Below are 27,032 nucleotides of genomic sequence, written 5' to 3'. Positions count from 1 at the left end.
ATAACTCATACATTTACTTCTTCTTTTCTTCTCTCCTCCATTTTTCGGGTTCAAATTATTTCGTTTTAGTCTTAGTATCATACTATACAGACATTTAAAGTTTTCATTTCTTCTGTTTTCACAGCACACATATTCTGTCTTTTTTTTTTATCTTCGTAGCACATACACACCGTCTTTTTTTTCTGTCTCACACCTTTCGTCTTAGCCCCCAAATACATTAATTTGAAGCTTGATATTAAATATATAAAATAAAAAAGCCCAAAAGTAATTTATTGATATTTTCAAAGTTTCTCGTTTCACTGTAGATTGTTCATATTTTTACTTACATAACATTCCTCTTTTTTTTCTCTTCCGTCTTCATAACTCATATATTTACTTCTTCTTTTCTTCTGTCTTCATAGTACAGACATTCTGTCTTTTTTTCATCGTCCTAGCTCATACAAATCGTCTTCTCTTTCTTCTTACTCCCACCTTTCGTCTTAGCCCACAAAAACATAGTTTTGACACAAAAAAAGAGAAAATAAAATCCAATATTATTCTAATATTAATGCTGAGTTAATGATTTTCAAACATTTCATTAGCCGATTTATCATTTAACTGAAATAATATTTCGGGGTTATTTTCAAGAGGTAGTTTTTAAATTATTTTATGTAGAACGAAAACGAAGCCCTGCCCTGCATATAGGTGTGCTTTTTAATAAGCCGAACGATGAAAGTAAACAGTGATTAAGCAAAAATTACCTTAATTGCTTTTTTAATCAATCGAAAAAGCGGGTACTGCTAAAAGAAAAATATCTTTAAAACAGTTATTGTTAATCGTAAAAATTATCATCACATTAATTTCTTTAATTTCACCAATGGGGAGGTAATACTCCACCCCAAACTACAAAAACTCCAAATGATTATTGCTCAAAGTTCGGAGTTTTCTACAGATTATATCCTTTATTTTTTTCAGTAGGCAATAAATCAGGCGACTGATGAAAACTATCCTTGTAAAGGTACGCGTTATCCAAGCAATATTATAAGTTAAGAAATCCAAATATGCAAATTGACTGCGAAAGACATGAGCATAAATATGCGAGTCATTTAGTAAAAATATGCACAAAAATGATGAAAATATGCGAAAAATTTAGACATCTCAATGTTTTTCATGAACTGAATTAACTTTTTTACGACAGAACTCAGAGTTAACAGTTCTAAAGGAGTTATTTTCAATGGCCTTAGAAAATTTAAAAAAAAATATTTTCTTTCTCAACGAAAATGAATACAACTTTTTTTGCAAAATAACGGTGGTTATTTCAAGTTGATAGGATTAGTGTTAACAAAATTACAAAGTTTGGATATATTTCATAGCGTCCGAGATCCGTTTCAAATAGGTACTACGTCATCAGCGCCGATTTTATACAATTTCGACTATAAATTCGTGAAATATATTAAAAAATCTGAAAGGAAAATTCAGATACAATTTTTTTACTAAACAAAATTGCTCTGTTCTTAGATGTAATAGAATTTATACCACACAATTTATACCGAAAATTTTACTGAAATTTCTACAAATAATTACTACGTCATCAGCGCCGATTTTGTAGGAAAGCGGCCTGGTAAGTGCTATTTTCACGACAAAGAGTTGATTTTTCGATAAGAATGAAGTAGGGATTTTCTCGAGGCTAGACAACTTGCCCCAAATAAATTCGCTTGCACTGGTTATTTATTTAGCCACAAATAACGATGAACAGATCGATAAAATGATACTTAATCTTGAGATACCAAATGTTAAAACGTGAACAAATATATTAGATTTAATTTGGAATAAATTCGACTCAGTGAATGTCTGACAAGTAGCAAAAGTTGTTAATTAACATACAAAAAATTTAGTTTATTCGTACCATGGACGATTTCATCATAAAAATCAGACTTAATTTATTGCTTACTTAAAAAAAATACTCAAGGGATGAAATTTGCTGCATGTTAAAAGTGAATTGTAAAAATCATAAGTGATTCCTCTTTTTTTAACAATATTCAGGCTAGATCCCTTCATGACGCTACGCCATGTACAAAAAACAAGTAACACCTTAAAATCACTATTTCATTGTTTCAATGATACATCAAACTACCCTGTATAGTAAATTTAAAGTCTTGAATATGCTATTTAAATAACTAGAGTACATATTTCCCTCGAAATGATCACAACAAAACCGATTACTTGTTCTTGATAAAACAGTATTTCTTTTACTTTTTCAATGCATCACACTATTGTTCGCCCTTAGGGATACTTAAAAATACTTTATTTTGTGCAGTAATAGTGATATTAGTACATTTTAGTACAATATAATATTTATAACGAATCTTTGTCGGTCCGAGCTTCGACGCGATAGAATGATAAAATGAAACAACGTGTTGTGGATGCTGCTGTAGCTTGTCGGTCAAAACTCGATCGGCGCCAGTGACGTAAGCAAGCGATTATCACGCTACAAAAAGAAAAATTTATATCAGCGTTATTATTTGTGCTAGAAATATGCGGTAGATAGCACAATTTATGTTACAACGTGTTGAATCTTTTAAAAATTTGAACCGGACATCTTTTTCAGAACTACTTCAGACCAAATAAATAATAGTCACAGAAATACTTTACTGTTAAAAAATTATCGATCGAAAATATGCGATTTGTATATTTGGTTTTTGTTAGTTATCAGCTACGTTGAGGTTAATGAGGACCGGAGCTAATTGAATAAAACAATAAAATAACTACCAAGGATATATCGTCAGCAGTACCTGAAAGTAGATGTAAAGATCAAGATTAGAGAATGTAAAAAAAGAGAAAACCGCTGAAAAATTCTCACAAAATAATGTATAAATAAAGCTCAAATCGAGCACATCCTGTATGTTATTCTAAATGTGAAATAAACCAAAGTTTTAAGAAATTATAATAGCGGAATATAATACGATAAAAAGTGAAGCGAATGTGTATGACGTGTTGAAGAAATGAACAACGCATAATTCATTTCAAGCGACCCGTGGATATACATCGTAATAAGTAGATTTTCAGCTGCCCTATTACTTTTTTTGTGCGAGTGTTGAAAAACAATTGCTACAAAAAAGGGTTCCCTCGCTATTTTAATTAAATGTTTAACACTTCTCGTATAGCCCATGAGCCATAGAATTGAGTTTTAAACAACTACCTTTTGTGCTATCAAGAATGTCGTTCCATTTTTAATTTTTGCAGTACATACCGAGTCTTTATATAATATATTTATAATTAATTAGCACGAGCCACGTAGCGAGTGCGAAATACACTTTCCAACGAGTTGTTTACACTATTTTTCCAACGCCCGAATATTTTATAACTAAAGAACAGAAAAAGAACCTATAGAACAATAAGTTTTTTAAACTTTTAAACTTCTAATTTACCTGTTAGTAAAATCAAAACAGTCATGAAGAATGTTTTCCTTCACTTTGGAGAATAAATTTTTGTTCAACTACTTGATACATTACGCAGTAATAGTAATAACACTTAATTTTAACGTTTAAATTATCTTGTAGATGTATTTGAACACAAATAACAACAAACTTTTAATTTTTATTGTAAACATCAATATAACCTCAAAAAATCATATTGTCTACTTATTCAGTCTTCTTAAATTTGGTCTTTTTCCTTTCGGCATCTAGCCAAATTCATATTTTATTCGCGTAATCTCTCTATCATTCGAGATCATATATGACATAAGAAAAAGAGGCATTTCAATACATTTATTTTTTGTAATTTTCAGTACATATTTGAAAGAAGCTACTTTTTTAGGTAAAAATCAATCATTTTCATAAGGGGTCATAGGAAAACATATATACTTAACTAATCAAAACAAATTTATACAATTTCAACTATAAATTCGTGAAATATATTAAAAAATCTGAAAGGAAAACTCAGATACAATTTTTTTACTAAGAAAATTGCTTTGTACTTAGATGTATTAGAATTTATACCACACAACTTATACCGAAAATTTTATTGAAATTTCTACAAATGCATATTTGTTGATATAAATCCTAACCTCAAATATAAACTATTAGTAATTATAAATGGATCCTGTATATAGGTTTTGAATCTCATCTGTGTTGTTGATTTCCCGAACCATTGACAAATATTTTTTCACCACTATGATGTATGCAGATCTATGATTCTCCTACTCATTATATTGAGTAGTTAGAGTGGTGCATGCAGTAAGGAGAAGTCTGTGGATATTGATCTTGAACTTCTGTAGGTTTTAGTGTTCAAAAATGACGTGCCTTGGTAGCTGATTCAACAAGCTTTGCATTTCTTGTACCGAATTGACAGGTGTCTGCAGGCAAACTCATGACCTTGTCGAGAAGGTGTTATAGATACTGCTCTAGGTGAGATTTTGTTGAACAGTTCAGAAGAGCATCTTCCTTCAGTTAATTAGATCACTGACCTTCCTTCTATATTCTAAGCTGTCCAAGTTTCTTTTCAACGTTGGATCGCCTGTAAGTCGAATTGCCCTCATCTATATTGAGTCGAGCATCCTCAAGGTGTGCTTGGGAGACGAATTCCAAATTTGCGAGCAATATACCAAAGATGGACATTGTAGAAGATTAGAAGTTGTTGCGCAATATGTAGCCTTATGGTCTTAAAGTTTTTATGAAACTGCCTTAGCTAATTCGACCACGTAACTATACCAAAACATATTTCTATCAACCTCAATACCTAACAAGTGAATTTGCGATGATGTTTATATTCTATGTCAAGACAGGACCAAATCCTGGGCTGCAGTATCAACTCTGTCAATAATCTTCGATATCTCCACTGCGATTGCTCTGGATTCCTCATATTCTAATATGGATTGAACTCGAGCAAGTTTACAATCTGTAGTGTTGACTATTTTTAAAGTTTAGTTAATGCGGTGAAGAGATGACATAACCTCCTGTCATCCACACACGCAGATCAAGATTAATATGGTTGCTACAAAGGATTTTTTTGAATGAGACGACGAGCGGTTGGGATGAGCAGAAATTGCGTCAACCAGCGATGTTACCGAAAAAATTCACTGTATGATACTGGATAATCTTTTGATTGAGGTTATTGAGGCTCTGAACGTTAGGTGCTGAATTTGCTGTCTTTAGACTAGAGGCGCATTCTAAATAACTTCGAGGCATTTTTGTTGCGATTTAAGCAAAGTTAGTTGGAGACCATCGAGATTTTACTTTCCTAACATGATAAAAGAAGACGACAACCATTATTTGAAAGGTTTAAACAAATTAGATTAGCGCTAAAAAAAGTATATAGATTTAAAAGATGTTAAATTTAAATGTTTGTTTGTTAGATCGGAAAACTTCCGGGCGGTCCTCGTAATACTTTTTCTTAACATATTACATAATTTTAAGCTCAGTTAAGGCTTAAATAATACACAGTGTTAAGTATTATGTACCGGGTGGGCAACTAAAAACGGCGATCGGCCGTATCTTATAATTCTATCTTAGTAGAACAAAAAATAAATTACCACCTAGTTCTATGTATAAATATAAATATAAATATTTTTATACGTTATTATATGATACGTTTTCTTGAAAAATATCTAGAACATTAACAAAAACGGGAAAAGTCAGACAAAGAGCAAGAGAGTCGAGGCGATGAACCGTTGCAATAGCTTCGGTCACACATTATTGATATTCCGCCGGTTCGAGTTCGAGTCTCTGTTTCATGTCTTATTTCCTGCGCCGTTTAAGCCAGCCTCCCTTAGAAGACTACAAAGTTTGAAGTAGTCGCAGGTAATGTCGTTTTTTTTCACAATATAATAAAACGAGACAATGTTCACACTAAAATACGAAACTTATTGATATAACCTCTCGAAAAGTTACATTTGATCAATAATTTTAACGTATATATGTAGATTACTCAGAAATATTGAAAATAATTGAATATATACAGAGATGCACAAATTATTCGTTGCAGGTTTTATCGTTTAGATTTCATAGTTTTCTTAATCTATGCATCCATGATAATCTTTATCTTCTTCTCCGTCTATTCTCCTGTAGGTTTCGCAATTCTTTATTTTTTTGTTATGTTTTCTTTCCCATTCTCTTCACGTACCCAATTCAACTGCATTTTGCTTTTTTATTGTGTAGTTCATGAACCGATCTGACCGTGACGTTTTTTTCCTTTATCCATTCTTTCAAACTCAACGTTTCCATATGATCAATACTTATTTGAATTTCAATAATTTTTGTATTTAAAGCGAATCCTGGATCCTTTTTTATCATAGTGTGTTTTTTGCTACCCAGAGATTCTTATTATCTTTCTTGGTCATAGCTTTCTGATTTCTATGAGTTCTTCTCCAGTTCCTCTCCTTTCCAGAATTCCTCTCCATTTTCTTGGATACCAGCAGTGGGTACCTCAGCAAGCTGATGCGGATGCTACCATTTCTATCTGGTGGTGAGTTTAAAGGTAAAGAAGTATTGACATTCTTCCTTGTTCAACCAGAAAATCTGTGATGTTTGGATTTGGATGTCGATTGTCTTCCTGGTAACTTTAGTAACCTTCTACTATGTATCATCAGGTTCTCTGGGAACAAACCTGAAAGGTGTAGACTAAGATGATTGATGTTGTTTAATATGGTTGGTAAAAGTCAGTTTCTCCTTCTGAGTTGAGATAATCATTTTCAAATGATTTTTAAAATACAGGGTGTATGAAATGAAAAAATTACGCTTAGTTTAAGTTATGAGCTTTCCTGACGTACTAATGCAGTACTTGAGAAACTTTCGCCAAATTTATAGCACAAACAGCAAGAATAAAATCATTTTTTCCGAAAACTTTCATAACATACATTATAAACGATGTAGAATGATTTTTTTGACATGAAAGATCTGCCTGTATCTACTTGAAATTTCTTAACCTATTGCATTGATATGCAAAATTTCAAATAGAAAATTATAGTTGGTTATAACGTAAATTATACAAGTAGATGCAATTTAAATTCACGTTGGAAATTTTCTATATTCAATATTCGTGAGATTTCTACTGATAAAACTGTCAGCTATATCAAGTACACGAAAATATTAATATTCAAATGAAGTTACGTCGGTTAGTTTTGCTAAAATAAACTTGAAAGAGAGAAATAAGCATTATAAGTAATGCAGTTTGTTTTCCTTTCTATTTTAAAGAAATTTAAACAATTTAAACTTTAGAATATTTGTGTAAAATCTTCAGTGTAAAAGGGTTAACTTCCCTTGTACATTTTGCTTTATATGGATTCTGCATTATAGCTGATACGATTGAATTTACATTATTGTAATTTATCAAATCTAGATGATAATCTTCAATCACGACATGAACATTTAAAGAAAAATAGTTTGCCCTTGATTCAGTTTTTCAACATCTCGATTTACATAAAACTTTTATCTGTTTAATACAAACAATTTCAAGTTAATGAGACAAAAGATCGAGACGATGTATCAATAAAAACTTATAAAAAATGTAATAAAGTAGAGGTAAAAGTAATAAATTTGCTCACTACAAACAACAAGCACAAACGTGGAACCATTTCAGAGTATTTAATTTTGTTCCAGCGTAAGACGAAGTGAAGTCAACATAACATGGATTCACTGGTACACGCCACAGACCAAGGAATAGTCTAAGCTTTCAATTTTACCCTATTAACGTGCTCCAAAGAAGGTGAAGACTGTTCTATTGAATGGAATACTTATGGTAACGTTTTTTAGGATTTATAAGGTGTGATATACATCAGTTACCTGGAGAAGGAATGTACTATACCGAATTGTTGAGCCGATTCGATAGCAAACTGAAGTTAAGAAGTTTCTTTTGACAAATACAATAGTGAATCTCCACCAGCACACTTTGGACTCGAATTGGACTACAAATTGTTGCCACATCCACCCAATTATCAGATTTGGACGTGTGCGATTCATTTATTTTGTTTCCAAACTTGAAGAAGCTACTCGCTAAGTACAAATTTGCGACGAAATTACGACCTATCCAGAAAACTTCGAGAAAACGTATTTTTCGTATATTTGGAATATAAACTGCGGGGAAACCGCGACCTATTTTGAAGGGGTTGAATTAATTGGAGCATCCCTATGTCAAGAGTATCGAATTAAAAATATTCTACATTTTAAAGTTTTCGTTATTCTTTTATACTTATCAGACCACACTCGTATATTTATATTTGTTACAAATGTTCCCATCTAACGAATCCGGTCCTGTTTTTTTAAGTCGTATTTCCTCTCAGTCGGTTGTGGAACGTCACCAGAAATTGTTTGAAATTCTATTAACAAAATTGTGTAATTTTAGGATTGGAGTAGTATTGAGCGGGTGTTTTTCAGCCGCCCATCGCCCACCCACTAAACAGTCCAACACGACGAGCAATGACAATTGAATTGGAGAAATTGGTGCGATTCGCGGAATAGCCCGGCCAATGGCAACAGTCGGCATACACCGACGAAGGCTCGAGTTTCTCGGAATGTGGATCTTATTGCCAATGCCACTGGCTGGGGTGGGATTGGACGCCGTCAGCATTAAATACGCCTGTGTGAAATTTCTCCATTGGAGGATTTTAGTTTTTTTTTCTACAATTGTACGATTCTACACGAAATTCAACATTGTACGTCCTTACAATTGATATTTCTGCGCAGGATGAAGATATTTCGGGTGTTGGCCCGTTTCTTATTTGCTCGATTCTGTATCTTTCGAAATTACTAGTTTTCATTCACTATCGGAACAAGGGTTAATTATTTTTATTATTTATTAACCTACGCACATTCTTGTGAAGTCGTTATTTTAAAATTTTGGTGAATTCTCTCTTACGCATTCACCATTTTTTCAAATTTTGTGTATGCTAATTCGGAATCGATTTATATCATTATACAACAATCGATTATAACTGCTGCAGTACAAATTAGAGCAACGTTACTCTGAGTAAACGTTATAATTACGAGTGTAATCCGATAATTGAAGACATCAAAGAAAAACGAAAATAAGCAGTTAAATTTAAATTTTATTTAGCAATGCTTAAATTTCTCTGACCAGTTTTCTTGATGATTACAAACTAGGCCTCTGTGGTGACAATTACCTCCTATTTCGACATAATTCGAAGTGAACCAAATCTAAAATATACGGTAGATAAATCGGCAGTTAGTGGTCGAATGGTGAAGACTGAGGTGTTAACTGATAAGTTTTTATAGTGGAATAGCACGTTTTTCTTCATCACTTCATCAACTTCTGCGTAGAATCAGCGAAATAGATATATAGTACAGCTTCGTATCAGTGGATCTGTATCTCGTCAAGTGACACGTAGTAATTCAGAAAATTCGCTTAAACACCGTCAAACACTGCTACGAAGTGTTCTCGAGGTTGCGCTTGCTACCTGAAGTGATTAAACTCAACAGACATCACACCTGCAGGTTTTCCATGCCCAAAATGTCATGCAAGATATGCCTTACATGATCTTTTGGAATTCCTACTGTCTTAGCTTTCCCACATAAATATTAAGTAATTGATAATAAATAGGAGAATTAGAACTGAAGTACCTCAATTATACCTTTTAATAAGTATTTGTTTTTATTATTTTCATCTAAAACTGTCTTATTTATTTTTAAAGCTTTGAAATATTTGTTTGAAAAACTGTGGGCTACTGTATGATAAATATTACATCACTCAATAAGTCATGTGACTGACACACAGATGGACCTACAATTGTCAAATCAACATGACGTTTAAAAAGTACCAACTTTAAAAAGACTATGTGTCAAATTTCGTGACATTTCGATTAGTCACAAGAAAGTGATAGAAATTTAAGTGAAGCTAATATTCTTATTCACCAAACAATGGATTCAAAACAATTTTCTTAGTTAATTTATCGTTGCTTCTTGTTAAAAAAATACTGTACAAGCTCAGCAATGGCTTCGAAAGTTGTATCTGGACTCTGATCCATAGAAAATAAACATTTAAAAGTGGTCGTACAGACACCGATGATGGTGAACGTCCTGGTCATCCAATCGAGGTGGTTATTCCAGAAAACATCAGAAACGTCCACAAATTGATTAAATCTAATCGTAAATTGAAATTGCGTGAGATAGCTGAGGCCCTTAAAAAATCTGAAGACCATGTTTTACAATTATGCATAAACATTTGACCATGAGAAAGTGGGTACCGCGTTTACTTACAGTCGATCAAAAACAACAACGTGTTGATGATTCAGAGCAGTGTTTGGCCATGTTTAAACGTAATGAATCAGATTTTTGCGTTGATATGTGACAATCGATGAAGCATGAATCCATCATTTCATTTTGGGATAAAAACGATCATCATCTGAGTGGACTGCAGCCTGTGAACCACGTCCGAAGCTTCCAAAGCACAACGATCAGCTAGGAAGGTTATTACCTCAGTATTTTAAAAACGATGGTTTAATTGAACGAACTGCTTTCTCATCCACCGTATATTCCAGATTTGGCCCCCAGTGACTACTGGCTATTCTCTGATCTCAAAAAAATGCTCACCAATAAGGAATTCATCTCAAATGCAGAAAAAATGACTGAAACTGAAGCCTATTTTCAGGCAAAAGACAAATCCTTCTACAACCAGTTAGTCTCAAGACTTATTGAGCGATGTTATGTTTTAGTTTTTAGAATCTATCCACTTATTTAAATTATGTTTTTCATTGAAAAAAAAAATATTAAATAGATACAATTAATTCATATGATATTGCAAGTGACCGAACCACTTTTTGATGTCGTTGCTTTAGGATTCTGGCAATTCAAGCGTTGAAACTTCATGTAAATTCCAAATAAAAAGATGTTCTTCTTTTTAGATGCCATAGAAACGTGATTTTTGGAAAATGTAATTTATTATTTGACCTTAACACGTCAAATAACGTTCTGAAAATAATTTTGCGATTTCCTGTTATTTTTTTTCATGTTTTCTGATATTACCCCATGCTGCACATTTGAATTTTGTGTTTCATTCAATAAAAATTGATTTTTCAAGTATTAAAAAACAATACTTGAGAAACAAATCATCACCAGAATTTTTTTAGTTCCATTATCTAACAAAAATTAATTTAATTATTTGTTAGATATAGAAACTAATTCGGAACAACATGAAACAATTTGTAACGCTAATAATGATGAAAAATAGGGGTGGTAGCGAAAAAATAGTGTTTCCTTACTCAAGATATCTTCAATATTCCTGAAAAGAATCGACGTTTTTCGAATTCATATTTTATATTATGTATCTTATGTAAATCATCCCCGTATCAACATTCTTTGCCTTGGCCTCGGTATCGCGGCAGCCATATCGATTTTCTTACCATCCCTCGCGCCACCTTCAGCTGCTGTTGTTGCCGTTCCCGGATGAGGACATTACCCGGAGCTCTCTCAATACTTAGTTGAGGAAAACTCCTCGACCAGCGTCCTCCGTCGTTCACACAAATTCATAGTATCTTACACTTCATTATATTCGTATATTGTCAAATTTTGAGATCGAGACATTAATAAGTAAAATTTTGATGAAAATAAGTTTCAAAATATTTAAATATAATAAATTAGATACGAAATAATCTACTGTGTACATACAGATTGTTTCTTCAGGGGCGGATTGACCGATTGACACATTTCACAGTTTCCGGAGAGTTCCGGGATCTTGGGGACCCTCAAATACAAAAATCCAGTGAACAGATAAAGATTGGGTAATTCAGGGTGATATATATGGCCAGTCGTTTGAGATGACCAGTTAAAAAAATCCAACTCTTACCAATTCATACGTCTTAGTTGATACGGTTATGAATCTTAGGCCTGGAGTCTCTTCAATGAGACTCCATCTGATTCTGTAGCCATTCGTTCAGTTCTTTATTGATGTGCTATCACGTGAGGCTACAGTACTGTTCTGGTTCAAGGTATGGAGTCGTTGTCCCTTTTTTGATAAGGCAGTCTGCTTCTTTATTTCCTGGTACACCCTGGTGGCTTGTAAACCTCATTAGAGTCACTTGGTTTATGTTTGTTTACACCACATTGATTTGGATGTGTACTTAATAGCTTCTAGGACCATCAAAACCGCTTGGTTATCTGAGAGAATCTGTATGAACAAACACTCATTTGTTTATTGCTAGCAACTCTACTTGAAAAATGGTGAGTGATGTACCAAGAGGTATAGAGAGCTTGCATTTTGGTCCTAGTTCAGCTCATAGGGGTAGAGTCGAACCGTGTACATACCAGAGAGCTAGTGGAAGATTTTTGTTGACCCAAGATTGGTATTAATTATCATTTCGAATGGGGTGTCTTTGTCTAATATACTTTACATTTGGTCCATTAGTTTGTGACGGCTTTTTAAGTTGATTACCTCTAGAATCCGATTTTCAGGCTTTTGTTTTACTGTCTGGATTAGCCTGTGGGCGTCGCTAAATAGCCCTTTCTTCACTTTGAGGTGAAGAGGTGGCATCGAAGGCTGTAGTAGAGCATGTTAACATTGCCCCTGTAATATCTAGACGAATTAGTCTTTGAATCTTGTTAATTTTTTTTGAGCTGTTGTTTGTTCAGTTTTCGACCACCAAACGAATGCTATACGGATTTAATGACTGTTTGGTATATCCAGAATACCATTTTAGACTGTAGACTAATTGTTTTGTCAACAAGCTCGATATATCTCAGTAGCTTTTGCAAATACCTTGTTAAAATGATTGTTTCAAGTAATTGTTTCAGCAAGGATGACTCCAAGGTATTTTTCTTTATTGGAAATTGTTAATTCAGTTCTATTAAGGATAGGTGCTTCTCCTTGTAAATGGGACCAATGATGTTTTACTGGGGTTGATCGAGAGTTTTTGTAGTTGAATCGATTGAGCATTCGTATATCTTGTATTACTGGACAAAATCTCTTTCTAGTAACATGAAAATAACCTAACCAGAACCAGACTTAAAGGCAGAAAGTTTCCTCTCGCCCCATCTCTTATTTTTAATGAAAAAGCGCATAAATCGTTGAAAAATTCGATTATTGTTTATAAAGAGCTACTTAGTTGGGTAAATTTTTTCAAAAAACGTTCTGAAAATAATTTCTACATGTCTCTCCGGGTTATTTTTGAAATAATGTTTTTCCCTGAAGCTGTTATATAATCCTTTCGTGAGATATGGCCCTAGATGTCCACCCTCTACTATTTCCTTTATTAAAAGTATTCCTTCTCTAATATTTAAATCCGTAAATGAAAAAACTAGTTTATAAAGTGTCGTTATTGCTTGGTGTTAATCAATTAATCGTTAGCTTCAAAATTTCAACCAAAAAAGATTTGAAATATTAGCAAATCACGTCATTTTAAGAATACGTTGTAAAAGTTTCGTCTAGCTGAGTCCGGTACTGTGTTGAAATTTTCCAATAACTATTTCTACTTCAAGTACATATCTTACAGAGTCTTGACTTTAAAATCTCGTATATACGTTTCGTATAAAATTACTTCAGCTTTGGAATTTAAACCTTGCAGTCTACACTTTCGAGAAAATCTTTGTATTTTATCTTTTTGAGTATTTTTCCGTCTTTCTTCTTTGTCGAATTTCGAAAATAAATTAATGAATTCATGCGAAATTTCTCAAGTGTCATCGTAATTCGTATTACAGAAGTATGCAAGAACCCGTTTCAGACAAGAAATAAGATACTTCTTGGCAACGTTAAACTTAACGAAAGCAACTAAAACTCAATGCAGCAGTCGACTCCTTTTTTTACGATTTTCCTTTTTTAATACGAGACGATAAATTTTGTAAAAGAGTTAAAAGTCGTTTCTACTTAAAGTATTGTTAGTTTCAGTTATAGTTACTTTCCAAATAAAAATCATAAAAATCTAAAATACTCATACAGAAAAATGAAAAATTTTAAGCTCGATTTGTACTTTCAATCGTGATTTTTCACATATAACAAAAATGAATACGGGAAAGAAGAAAACTTTGACGTGAACGTCCTTGATGTTGACAATTAAGAATCAAAAATATTAAGAAAATTATTTCACTAAATATTTAAAAGTACGATCTATTGATTTGTTTTCAGCATTTGCTAACATCCAAAACCTCCAAAAAAGTCTTCCACACTGATTTTGGAATAGGATAGAAGCGATGTAATTGAGTTTAATGTAGCAAAGCTCTTTTTTCACAAAGATAGAGCACGTGGCAGAATTAGCTAAGACAACTCCACAAAATTGGAGTTCATTTTAAGCTTCCCCATTTGTATTTTTGGAGCTCAGCTCTCAGGAATACCCTGAGGATGCTCGACTCAATTCAGATGAGAGCATTTCGATTTATAGGCGATCCAGAGATTTGATAGCTTACAGCATAGAAGAAGGGTCGCTTATCTGACTGATCCCACCTAGAACAGTATTTTCGAGACCTATTCGACAAGCAGACGTGTCTCATAGATAACGAGTTCACCTGCAGACTCACGGAAAATCAATTTATCGGGACTACAACCTACAGAAATTCAAGATAAATATCCACAAACATCTCTAGACGGAAGGTACTACTCGAGTGTAATAGGGTTCACCCTCTTTTGCATGCTTTTTTATATAAAAATAAAAATGTTAACCCAATCTAATGAATTGTGCTGCGAATTACAGAATAAGCGCCGAGGATTACTGTCAAGAGGTGTTGTATTCTTTCCTTGATAATTCCCGACCTCACACCGAGAACATGACAAAAAACTTCTATAGGAATTTGACTGGGACATGTTTAACCATCCTCCTTGGTCTTTGGTGGTCATCAACAACGTTGATAGAACATGTTAGCACTTGTTTGTAATCACAGAGGACAACCTTTACGAAGAAGACATACAAAGACTTGTGGAATTTCGAAATATAGTTTGAAGCTGTAAATTTTTGTACAATAAAAATCTTTTTGTATTTGTACAGTTTTTTTTATACAACAAAATGGAACTTACTTTGTGGATATACTTCGTACAATTAACTGATTTAAGAGAAGTTTTGGTTTAGAAATACCACGAAATAACAGCAATTATCGTGTTTATATGTTTTACACAGAAAAACAACTTTAGATACAATAAAATCAACCAACTTTTTCCTTATTCGCAAAATCCGTTCTTTTGTTAAATTTTAAAAATTGGTTGCGGATCGTTTTTTCTTTGACATGCAATCCATTTCCCTCTCGAACTTTCCGTAAAATAGAAAGGCGGGTTTGCACGATCATTTTCTTGGACCCGATCAGAACGGAAAACGTTAGAAAATGTATCGAGGAAATCTCTCTTTATAACAACACAACCAACTGTGTGGCTTCCTAACCAGTGACAGCTCTTCTACATTGATTTATCGTTTCGTATTTGTGTTGTTCTCAGAAAAAAAGCTCGGAGCCAACGAATAAGATTGATGCTTTCCATTCGCAATCTCACCGACCGACCTTCCATTTTCTATTCCACGTTGTAAAATAAGGAATAAACGATTCTACCGTGTTGTATCTACTCGAAGAATTTCGTATTAAAAAATTTAAATTGATTCCACACGCTTGTTTATGTTCGAATACCGGGACAGTTTGAAAAATAACTTTGTACTTTTTAATAAACGACTAGAAATATCTGAAACAAAGAAAAAAACTGACAGTTCGTCATAACAGGCTCTAGATGGGCATATAGGCAGACATTATCTACCGAAAGACAAAAAGAGAAACAGAAAAGCACGTAGGCTGAAAAACAGACAGATAAAATTACAGTTAGATAATATAGATAATAAATAACATACAATCAGCATTTGCCTGTTTCTTTTATATCAAGAATATTGGCAGTTTGTTATTTTATAAACACACTGTATGAAGACATGCAAACAGTGATATACTGAGAGACGGAACTTTTATCGTAATTGGGTAGAACGTTTATTTTCGTGGAAAAAATTTAGCAGTGAGAAGGGTTGCATAGAGATTATTGTGGTTAAAATCCTCCCTAGAACCAAACTTGGAAAAAAAAAGATGTCGAAATTTAGAAGTAGTGGTTAATATTTGGCTTTAAAACACAGAACTATAGTCCCAATGGAAGGTATTTAAGAATTAGCGCATACAAATACTAAAACATATACACCAAAGATAAGATAACCACCTAAATCGATTATGAAAAGCGCGTTACTTATTTCGCCATGAATAGCAACTTATAACGCTTTAAAATATATCAAAATTACATTTAATAACTCTAATTTAAAGAAATAATATATATCTAGTCTCTATTCAAAAAAAATATTAATTTATTAGTTAAAAATATTATGTACACAGTAAACACATATTAAATCAAAACAAACAGCTCGATTATAAGAAAAAAATGGGACGATGGGTATATGTTACAACGTAATTGTAAATCCTTGTTTTGTTAATTTTACTAAATGATTGTTTAAATTTTAAAAGAGGCTAAAGGAAAAAGAAGACGAAATCTTTCAGTTTAAATGTGTCAGTTGTCTTATTTGACGTTTAAGATTAACCCCCAAACAAAAAAAAGAAACATTAGTGTTTAAAAAAGAAAAATGTCTTATAGCGTTAATATATCAGTTGAAGCACCTATTGAAAATCAAATACAAGAAATAACATATGACGGGACAGAAATATATCAACCGTAAGTAAATACAATTTAACTTACCTCCGGCTTATTGACCTTTATATTTTAGTCCTTTAACTTTATCCGAAAGTCTTGCGAAGTATGCCCAAAAAATAGATTTTAGTAAAACTTCAGAATTAGATGTGAAAAAAGACGAATCCAACGAAGACGCTAAATCAGATACTGATAGCAAAGACGCTTTTCAGTCTTCATTATGGCCATGGGATTCTGTAAGAAATAAATTACGAAGTGCTTTACAGGAAATAGGCGTTTTAGCTGATGTCCTAGCAATATCTAAAGACAAGAGATATTTAGTGCTTGATCCTGTCCAACAGGAACCATTGGAAACTAAACCGATGGTACAAATTTATGCAAGAAAAAAAGCATTAGCAGGTAAGTCTAGAAATTTGATTTTACAATTTTTTATTAAATAATTCATAGGCGCAGCTAGCGTACTTCTGGCTGGAGCTGAAAAAATGAAAAATTCACAAAACGAAACAGCAAGGAGTCGCACAACTTTGGATTTTCATATAGAACTTTTAAGGTTAAGGCAAAACTGGCGATTAAAAAAAGTATCAAACACAATTATAGGTGATTTAAGTTATCGAACCACCGGCTCCAAATATTTACAAACTGGAACATTTGAGGTGAATACAAATATTTCAACTATTTGTTATTATTTTATTGTATTATAAAATATTTATATATGTGTACCACTCATTAAGGTAACCAAAGCTGAAGAGGACGAAAAAGGAATTAGTCCTCCAAGCAGCCCATTACCAGGAGGATCTGCTCCTTTAAAACCTACTAGTGCTTTAAGAGTATCCATACCTACTGAACTACAGGGTGTTGCTTATATTGAAGTTCTATGTCAGAAAGGTATGTTTGAATATCAAAATTAAAACAAATCTATTGGGCCTATTTTTTGCAAAATTTCATTTTTTATGTATATGTATAAAATACTTCAACAGAAATTATTGGCGCAAGGCTTGGAGTCGCTCTACTGCTTTCCTCTATTCATTTTTGTTCATGGCTGCTCCACGTCAGTTTTCTTCTCAGATCTTTTCTACATGCTTCTATCCATTTTTTCCATGGACGCATTTTTTCTTCTCGCTCTTTTTTCCATCTTTTCATCCAACTATCTTTGTCCATTCTGGCTATATGCCTCATCCAATGGAGTCTTTTTGCTCTAATCACATATCCCATTTGAGCTTGACCATTCTGTGCTTTCATCTCTGCATTTCTACAAAAATCCTACTTAGTACCTTTTTCCTTCCACATGTCCAGTTTTTCTTTTTTTCCCTATGAGTGAGTCGTCTTGGTATCTTACATCTTTTTGCCCCTGATAAAAATTTATAATGTCTTTGTTTATATAATTAATAAAAATTTTTTCAGTTTGCCCTCCAGATGCTTTCGTTTCCTCTCTCTGTATATTTTCTTTGCTTTCTTTTCTTCCTTTGCTTACTCCTGTTTTAATTCGTCTTTTGGGTCTTTCAACATTTTCCATCTTGCTTGGTTTCTTCTTTCTAATGCCCATTTGCAGTCTTCATCAAACTATTATTTTTTTGTATTCTTCTCTAATCTTCCTAGTTCTTGCTGTGTCACATTCTTCATTGTTTTCACAATCTCTATTCCATTTCGATATCCTCCCATGCTTTTTTGTTTTTTAGATTTGTGATCATTGCACTTTCAATTTTTTTTGCCACACCTTTATACTTTAATGCCTTTACATAAAATTTTACTAGATCCTGAGGCTTTGTTCTTTAGTATTTCTTCTTTTACTCTTATTACTAGTAATTTATAGTCTGTGTCCTCTTTTTAGTTGCTTCTAACACTGTTATCAATTTTAAATACTTATTTTCCACTATTTCATGGTTTGGTTTTCTGTTTGGCCGTTCTGAGAGATCCAGGTGTCTTTATGGTCAAAATTAATATTCATTTCGTTTTTTAAGTGATTTATGTAATTATTTTTTAGATCAAGAAGACCTTTGTAGCGCTAATCTATGCATGCTAGGTTCGGGTCCACCACCTTCGAACCCAGATATGCATTGGCAACAAAAACTTGAAGCTGCCCAAAATGTCCTGTTTTGTAAGGAATTGTTCAACCAGTTAGCCAAAGAGGCAGTTCAATTACAAGCTCCTATTCCACATATGGTTGTCGGTAACCAAATTATGGCAACAGTTCTTCCAGGTAAAAAACATTTATGTCTGTATGAAAGTTGTCGGAATATTTTGATTTTTTTAGGAATTCAGTTGATCATCGGATTGAGACATTCTACTTCTGGTGATAAAAAGCAACCGAATCCGCCACCTTCTAAAAGCGATCACGATCACGTTTTAGAACATTCGTTGCATCAACTTCTTAGAGAAGTACATCATAAAAATACACATCATCCGTTTCCGCATCCAGCTACAGGACCGTTAGGACCGTCAAAAAAAAGGATGTTGGCAGGTGACAGTTATTAATTTTTCCTTTTTTAAAATTTATTGGTATTCCTGTTTTTATTTTTATTATTTTGATTGATATAACTTATCAAACTTCTCTGTTATTTGGTTTTGTTGTGTTCATTTCATTTCTTCCCCAGTAGTTCAAATGAACTTCTGAGGTATACACAAGTTTATCAACTTTATCAACAAAATCAGATGAAGAATTTTTTTTACAGATGTATTGACCAGTTTTTTAAGTTATTCATAAATATACAGGGTCTTTTATAACAGTGCATCACATTAAAATTGTTTCTTTTTTCTTATATTTTATTTAAAAAGTAAAATCTATTCTATTTCACTGCTATAATAGTGTGAAGGTGTATTTGATATGTAATACAGGGTGTTTAAAAGTTATAATCAAAATATTCAAATAACGTCATAACAAACTCAACGCCCTGTATAATTGAAAAAGTTTGAAATAGCAATTGACCAGTATTACTATTTATTATTGAATTTAATGTAGGGTGAGTCATAATGCAAATACAATTTTTTATCTCTGTATACCTCAAATAGATCAGTGTAAAGTTTTATGTAATATGTCATACACGGTATTCAAAAAATAATAACCAAAAGTGTCTACTAAAATCTTAACAATTTTGATGCCCTGTATAATAAAAAAGAATACAAAAGCATTAATTTCTTCCGGCCATAATGTTATAATGATTGTCAAAAATCATAAAAATAATTATTTTTTTCAATATATATCAATATTTCCTTAATATTTTTTCATTGGATCACCCTATATTTCACACCACCTCAATCAATTATAATCAATATGATGAAACTTATTTTACAATTGGATTTTATAGCTGTTGAAATTGTTTCCATTTGGAATATTTTCATGTAATTGATTGAAAGTGATGATATGAAATTATGTGTCATAATTGGAAACAATATTATTGTTATTAACCGAGAATAATTCAAAATCAACCATATTTTCTATGAAAAAACAACCGTTTTCATTCCTTACTAATCGAAAGAACTCGTAGAATATTTTTTAATCAAAATTAACTTTCTATTTTTATAAATTTCACTCCTTTTACGATTATAACGTATAATTTCGTTATATAACTTTTGTTTCTTATGCATTGACAAATTTTTACACCAAACTATTTAGTCCTGAGGATTTCAGAACAAAAAAATATCGTTGTCAGTTACATATAGTTAATACTCGAAGAATACAGTTTATTGTTGACTCCTGTCATCTTTTCCTCCAAACTTCCATCCAATACGTCTTCTTTGTCAACTTTATGTGCTACTATCTATTACTGTCCCATTCCATCATCTACACTATCCTTGCTATTAGTTGCTGTCCACATCTTTTTTTACGTTATGTGCCTTGTATCTAGTACATAATTGAGAGGCTCGATACTCATTTTTTGCTCTTATTTCGAATTTAAATTTTCTTGTTCTACCTAATCAATTTCTATTGCCTTTAATCTTCATTTTTTTTGGATCCCATCTCAGATAAACAAGGTTCCTAATTTTCCCAGCTCCTGAACTATTTTTTGTTATATTTTTTGCTAGATTTCTCCTTTTTCTCATTAATACTGATCTCAGTGTTTTTAATTATTTTTTTATGTTATCATCGTAGTTTTATTATTATTTTGGTGATCTTGTAGGTCCAATGGCAGCCGATCGTTATGAACTACTCGAAATGACAAAAACTCAAACACTTTTAGAGCAGATAGTTCAACAAGCACAGCATTTTATAATGAGAATGCGAACGGAATACGTCTTAGATACAATCGCAAAAGAAGTAAAAGATCCATTAATTACCTCACATTGGAATACATTGAACAGTCCGACTCAATCTTGTGTGAAAATTCACATATCAACTCATGGGTATGATGCTGTTTGTAGGACTCCGCTGATTATACACGTTGGTATGTCTTTTGAAGATTGAATTAGCGGAATGAAAAGTTTTCTTTTTCTAAGTCTTATATTAATAATTTATATTTTTAAAACTTATCAATTTTCATTGAGAAACAATTATTGGTAATATTTTTTCGATTCTACTTCTAACCTCTTCCCAAATTCTTTTTATAAGTCCTACATCGATATTACATCGATATTATCTACATACTAATGAAGAAGTCTTAATCGAAAATCAATTGAATTAGGGATTAAAAAACAATTCTTAGTTTTTTTTTATTTTGAATGAAATTTCTGACCCAATCATATTTATAAGTCCCATATCAATATTATCTTCCAATATCTATACATTAACGAGAAAGTCTTAATTGAATTTGGAATGAAGAAACAATTCTTAGTTTTTTTTTCGAATTTTGAGGTAATATCTGACCTAATCATGTTTTTAAGTCCTATATCAATATTTTATGCTCCGAGCTTTTTATTTTTTCAAATTTTATAAAACAGTCCCAATTAACTGAATTATAATTGAATTTTTAATTAAGAAACAAGTTTTAGTTGTAGGTTATCTAGCTTTGAAACTAATCTTCGGCTCAATTATCTTTTATAAGTCTTGTATCAAGATTCAATTTTTATGAGCTTCTGATTTGCTTTATAATTATCAAAACCGTCTCAAATAGCGGAACTATAATCCAATTTATGATGAATAAACAAATCTTGGTTGCACTTTTTTTAAATTTCGAGGCTCTCTGGCCAGTTCTATATCAATATTTTCTTTTTTTCCACCTCAAAGTTATTTTGAATTAACAAAACAGTTTCAATCAATCAAACCACAATTGATTTTGTAATGAAACAATTTTTGGTTTTATTTATTCACAAGTCTTATATTAATATTTCATTATTTTCGAAGTGCAAAGTTTTTTTAAATCAGCAAAACAGTCCCAATTAATCGAAAAACAAATGACTTTGTAATTAAGAAACAATTCCTGGTTATATTTAATGGAATTTCGCACCTAATCTCTGGGCCAAGTCTTGTTATAATTCCTATATAAGTATTTAATTTTTATCCAGCTTCTAATAATTGCTATATTAACAAAAAAGTCCTTATTAATCAAATCACAATTCAATTTTCAATTAAGAAACAATTCTTGGTCATGTTTTTTCGAATTTTATAGCTACTCTCTGCTCCAATTATTTCTATAAGACCTATATGAATATTGTGCTTCTATTTTCAATTAACAAAACAAAATTGATTGTACCATGAATAAATATTAATAAAAATAAGAATTGTTAGCTGTATATGTGCAGATTTTCTAATTTCTTGACCAATATCTTTTATAAGTCCTATATCAACAATGTTTTTGTGACAATCAGTTTTATTAAAATTTTTAATCAAACGGAAAATTGTTAGCTGTGTATAGAATCATTAAGTCTTTTATCGATAATATCTATGTACATCATAAGTTTTTTTATTTAATTAACGGTGCAGTTCTAATTGAATTAACTGTAAGTAAATTTCTAATTGATCTGTTTATTGTACTCTAACAATTGCTTATTTTGTAATTAGAAAAATAAACAACTCTATAGTATTAGAAAAAAAATGTAGTACTTCAAAATTGGAAAATTCTTTTAGGGCAAAAAAATCTGAAATGCATTTGTAGAGATGGGAAAGTGATGAACATGAGTTACGAACCTCAAGAATTGCGAGATTTGATTTTTTGTCACATTAATCAGCATCAGATTTTAGCGGTACAGGCATTGGCGAAGACGATGGGTTGGCAGGCATTAGGAAATTCCAACCATTTAGGTATGTGTTAAAAACAATAATTTTTCAAATTTTGAAGTTTATAAATAAATGTTCAGTAAAAAAAACGTAATTGAAAAATTTATGTTTAGCTGCTTTTTCATAAAACCTCAAAATATATGGAGGAAAATACAAAATTTTGGCATAAATTGTTATTTTCAAAAGGTATTTTTGACCATATTTAAAAAAATAAATTTTTTTTATTACAATTTTCTAAAAAAACAGAAAATGGTGCTATGATTGATTTTTTAGTTTTTTCAATCTTGAGCAAAACAGATCTCGTATCAAATCTTTTGATTTTTCCAAAAAAATATTCATTTTCTTGTGGTCTCCATTTCCAAATAATTGAACAAATTTTTATAAAGGAAACTATCAAATGATGTCATCTAACCTCAAAATTTTTGAAATAATTTTAAAAAAATGTATTGGGCACTAAATTGTATCAGTTACTTATTTTCGAAAAAGCTACTTTTTGCCCTGAATAAAATCTTATTTCATATTTTCATATATATAAATTGTTTTTAAAACGAAATTCCATTAATATACTCATTTTTTAGTTTTTTATACTAAAAAAATTGTCTTTTAAAAATGTTAAAGAAATCTAATATCATATTTGTCGATTTTTCGAAAAAATATACATTTTGTTTATTTTGAAATAATTGGAAAAACTACTTAATTTTGTTTTGATAGCTGTTCCCGGATGGTAAAAAATTTCGAAATACCAGAAATTTTGGATTGTTTTATTTTCTATTAAGAAAAGTACAATAAAAAGTACCAAAAAATAATCAGTTTATGGTTTTTTTCCAAATTTCAGAAAAAAAATTATCATTTTTGTCTCAGTTTAAGAAAAAATCCGAAAAATTTTTCCAAAATTAATCTTCGTAATACTGATAATTAATTCGAATTGTTTTTTTCTTCTAGCCACTATATTTTAACCAAAATTCCATCAATAAAAGCTCATTGCTTATTTTTTTATACTAAAAAAATTTTAAAAAGACATTTCGTCTTTCAAAAATGTTTTAAAAAGATATATTTTTTTCTTTGTTTTGAAATAATAGGGAAAACTACTGAATTTTGTTTTGCTAGCCTTTATCGAATAGTAAAAAAATTGAAAAAACAGCAATTTTGGATGGTTTTATTCTCTGTTGAGAAAAGTACAATAAAAAGAAGAAAAAAATAGAAAAATATGTTTTAAAAAGATCTGAAAACTCATCTTACAATTTATCAAAAAAATTTCTTCCATTTCATTTATTTTTGCCCTGTATTTTGAAGTAATTGGGAAAAATACTTATAAAGAAAAATACCGAATTTTGTTTTAGTAAAATTTTTCGAATTTTAAAAAATTCCAAAAAATACAGAAATTTTGAGTGGTTTTTATTTTGTTTGGGGAAAAGTACAAAAAAATAATTTAAAAAGTTGTCGTGTTTTAGACTCTCGTCTAAAAACCAGTACCTACTCAATGTATTTTTTCTAAATTATCAATGAATTCCAGGTACCGGAACAGTCGAACCACTAGGTAACGCTAGCTCTTGTCTTCTATCATCGCCTACAGGAGATAGAATAATAGCGGTACGTTGCGAACCATCCACCGGTACCCAAGTATCAGTAGCCCATTCACCACGAACCGACTTTTTTCCTAGTAGACTAGTAACCGAAAGAAAATGGGAACATTTAGGAGGACAATTCAGAGACGTAAGATTAGATAAGATGGAGGGAAGAAACTTTTTACATAAAATGGAACTGCTCATGGCTAGTTTGACTAGTAGTTCTTAAGTTTTGTTTTTACTAAAAGTATCGATATTATAGATAATTCGTAAAATCGATTCAAATTTATCATTTTATTCCTTGTTGACAAAAAAAAAATAGTATTTTGGGATCTTAAGTCAAAAGGAAGGGAACTAACTTGCTAAAAAATTTTTTTTATCCATGTATAGATACTTTCATATATTTTCGATGATTTTCTAGGAAATTCGAAATATTTCATTCCTTGTTTATTGATATTATCCTTTCTTGAATATACCTGGTAAGGGATGAAGTGGACGAATAATTTTAAAAATATTCTCAGTATTCTCAAATTTTGGTATCATTGTTCAAAAATAACACAAACCTCGTCAAAATATCCGTTTAATTTTATCTGTGAAATGTAATTGATATTTTGACATAAATCGATTTAATAATCAAATAAAATGTCAAATTTAATTATAAACTGTATGTTATTGGTCAGATATGACATTCTCAATTGTCTAGTTCTGTGATTAGTCTGTCATGTATTTATTTGACTTTATCATAGACAAAGTGAATTTGACTACAACTCTTGAGAATATTTTTAATATCTCCCAAATGTTGGTATCCCAGATTCGTGAAGAATATTTTGACATGGATCGATTTAATAAACGGATGAAGTGTCAAATTTAATTGTAAACTAGTTGGTCATTGGTCAGATGTGACATTCTCAAATTTCTAATTCTGTGATTCATTTATCATGGATTGATGTCTAGGCTTTACCGTAGACATAAGATCTGTGACAAAAAAACTCTTGTAAATATTTTTAATATCTGGAAACATTGGTATCCCCAATTCACAATAAAACAACTCTCATCAAAAAAATTTCTTCAATTTTCTAAATTAAAGTCAAAAGTAACATTAACTTACTTTTACTAATTCCACATTTTCTCCGTCTGTGATTGGTGCAGTTAATATTTTGACATGGTTCGATTAAATAATCGGATGAAGTGTCAAATTTAATGTAAAATGATTGGTCATTGGCTAGATTTCTACCTTTATGATTCGTGTATCATGGATTTTTATTGGTTCCATATTTTTCCCGTTGTGATTAATGCAATTAATATTTTGACATGAATCGATTTAATAATCGAAGAAGTGTCAGATTAATGTAAACTGAATGATCATTGGTCTAATTTTACGTTCTCAATGTTCTAACTCTGTGATTCGTTGAACCATAGATTACTTTCTAATCTTCAAGATGGTTTCCTTTTCCTTGGTGGTTTTGTACATAAGTTTTATCTATGGAATGTAAACAATTTGACATTGACAAGACAAATGTTCATAACCTTAATTTAATGTATAATGAAATTACTGACAACCCGTTACAAGAATATGTTTTGAAAATAATTCAGTTAGATAAAAACCACTTATCCCAGTTAACGAGTGTTCCAAATAGTATACAGTATGGGAAAAAAAGTTGCGGCAGGATTCGTGATATTCAGATTATCTAAAACAATAGAATATCTACTTCTCCAAACGTCGTATGGAATAAATCACTGGACACCTCCAAAAGGTCATGTCGATCCAGGTGAAACGGATGTAATGGTAACAGCATTTAGAGAAACTCTCGAAGAATCCGGATTACATGAGGAAGATCTGGAGATATATAAGGATTGCAAAAAAATATTGAACTACCAAGTAAATGGAAAACCCAAAGAAGTTCATTACTTTTTAGCAAAACTTGTTAATCCTAAAGCGGAAGTAAAGTTGTCTAATGAACATCAAGATTTTAAATGGTTAGAAATTGGTGAGGCTTGTCGCATTGTGGGATACGAAGATATGCAATCAACTCTTAAAGAATTTAATGAGTATATTATCAAAACAAACAATAATTTAAGTAAATAAATAAAATTCATCTATGTTACAACATATATGATTACTACTGTTTTTAAGGGAATTAACTTGAAAAATTCCAATACTTTGGTACCCCAGTGAAGTGAAAAATTTATTATTTTGAGTAAGGTAAGTCATTAAACACACTAAATTTTATTCAACAATGAAAATTATGTAAAAATATATTTTTTAATGCAGTTAATAGAGACCTTATTTAACCCAAAATAAATATACTATTGAGCCCTTGAAAACTTTTCGAAAATATAAATTATGATTTTATAAGTGTTATTAATAAACCAAATAATCAATCAGCAGAGTTTGGATTAAACATAGCATCCACTCTCTTGGCCACAATGTCCGTCATGATATGGGATTTAATTCTTTGGTTGTTTTTATGTTGAGACTATGTAAAAAAGAGGAAGAAGGTCGAGTGTTTCTCTAGTTAGTTTTGGTTTTATTTATCATTGAAGATTTTTTTATAACTTAGTAATAATGAATAAAGACCTAAAACCAAAATAACTGGTGTAATTAGTTACACATGGTGCAATCAGGTGGAAATTGAATGGAGAAAAGAAATTGTACTTTTCTTTTGGTAACAAAATCTTATTTGTATATTCACTTTTTAAAGGTTATTGGTGGTTGGAAATGAAGGACAAGATGTAAAATGTGGATAATCGAA

At 31.3% G+C, this 27,032-nt stretch overlaps 2 protein-coding genes across 2 annotated transcripts; both read left to right on the top strand.

Moving 5' to 3' along the window:
* The first annotated feature begins 16,415 nt into the window (after window positions 1–16,415).
* LOC130893749 (mediator of RNA polymerase II transcription subunit 17) lies at window positions 16,416–26,393 on the top strand. Its single transcript, XM_057800086.1, has 9 exons — window positions 16,416–16,590; window positions 16,643–16,965; window positions 17,014–17,219; window positions 17,298–17,451; window positions 18,548–18,763; window positions 18,818–19,024; window positions 20,682–20,945; window positions 22,565–22,738; window positions 24,228–26,393. The coding sequence occupies exons 1-9, from the start codon at window positions 16,502–16,504 to the stop codon at window positions 24,506–24,508; spliced, it is 1,914 nt and encodes a 637-aa protein (XP_057656069.1). The 5' UTR covers window positions 16,416–16,501; the 3' UTR covers window positions 24,509–26,393.
* On the top strand, window positions 25,925–26,393 carry LOC130893751 (bis(5'-nucleosyl)-tetraphosphatase [asymmetrical]). The gene has a single exon (XM_057800088.1). The coding sequence runs from the start codon at window positions 25,925–25,927 to the stop codon at window positions 26,363–26,365; it is 441 nt and encodes a 146-aa protein (XP_057656071.1). The 3' UTR covers window positions 26,366–26,393.
* Window positions 26,394–27,032: the final 639 nt, after the last annotated feature.

Source organism: Diorhabda carinulata, chromosome 5 (genome assembly GCF_026250575.1).
Source record: "Diorhabda carinulata isolate Delta chromosome 5, icDioCari1.1, whole genome shotgun sequence".
NCBI classification, from domain to species: domain Eukaryota; kingdom Metazoa; phylum Arthropoda; class Insecta; order Coleoptera; family Chrysomelidae; genus Diorhabda; species Diorhabda carinulata.
Note: the sequence above shows the minus strand (reverse complement) of the source record. Positions and strands in the feature narration are given on the sequence as shown.

Coding starts and splice junctions, on each gene's coding strand:
- LOC130893749 (XM_057800086.1), top strand. CDS start 16,502: ATGTCTTATAGCGTTAATATATCAGTTGAAGCACCTATTGAAAATCAA. Junction 17,220..17,297: donor TACAAACTGGAACATTTGAG/GTGAATACAAAT, acceptor CCACTCATTAAG/GTAACCAAAGCTGAAGAGGA. Junction 19,025..20,681: donor AAAAAAAAGGATGTTGGCAG/GTGACAGTTATT, acceptor GTGATCTTGTAG/GTCCAATGGCAGCCGATCGT.
- LOC130893751 (XM_057800088.1), top strand. CDS start 25,925: ATGGGAAAAAAAGTTGCGGCAGGATTCGTGATATTCAGATTATCTAAA.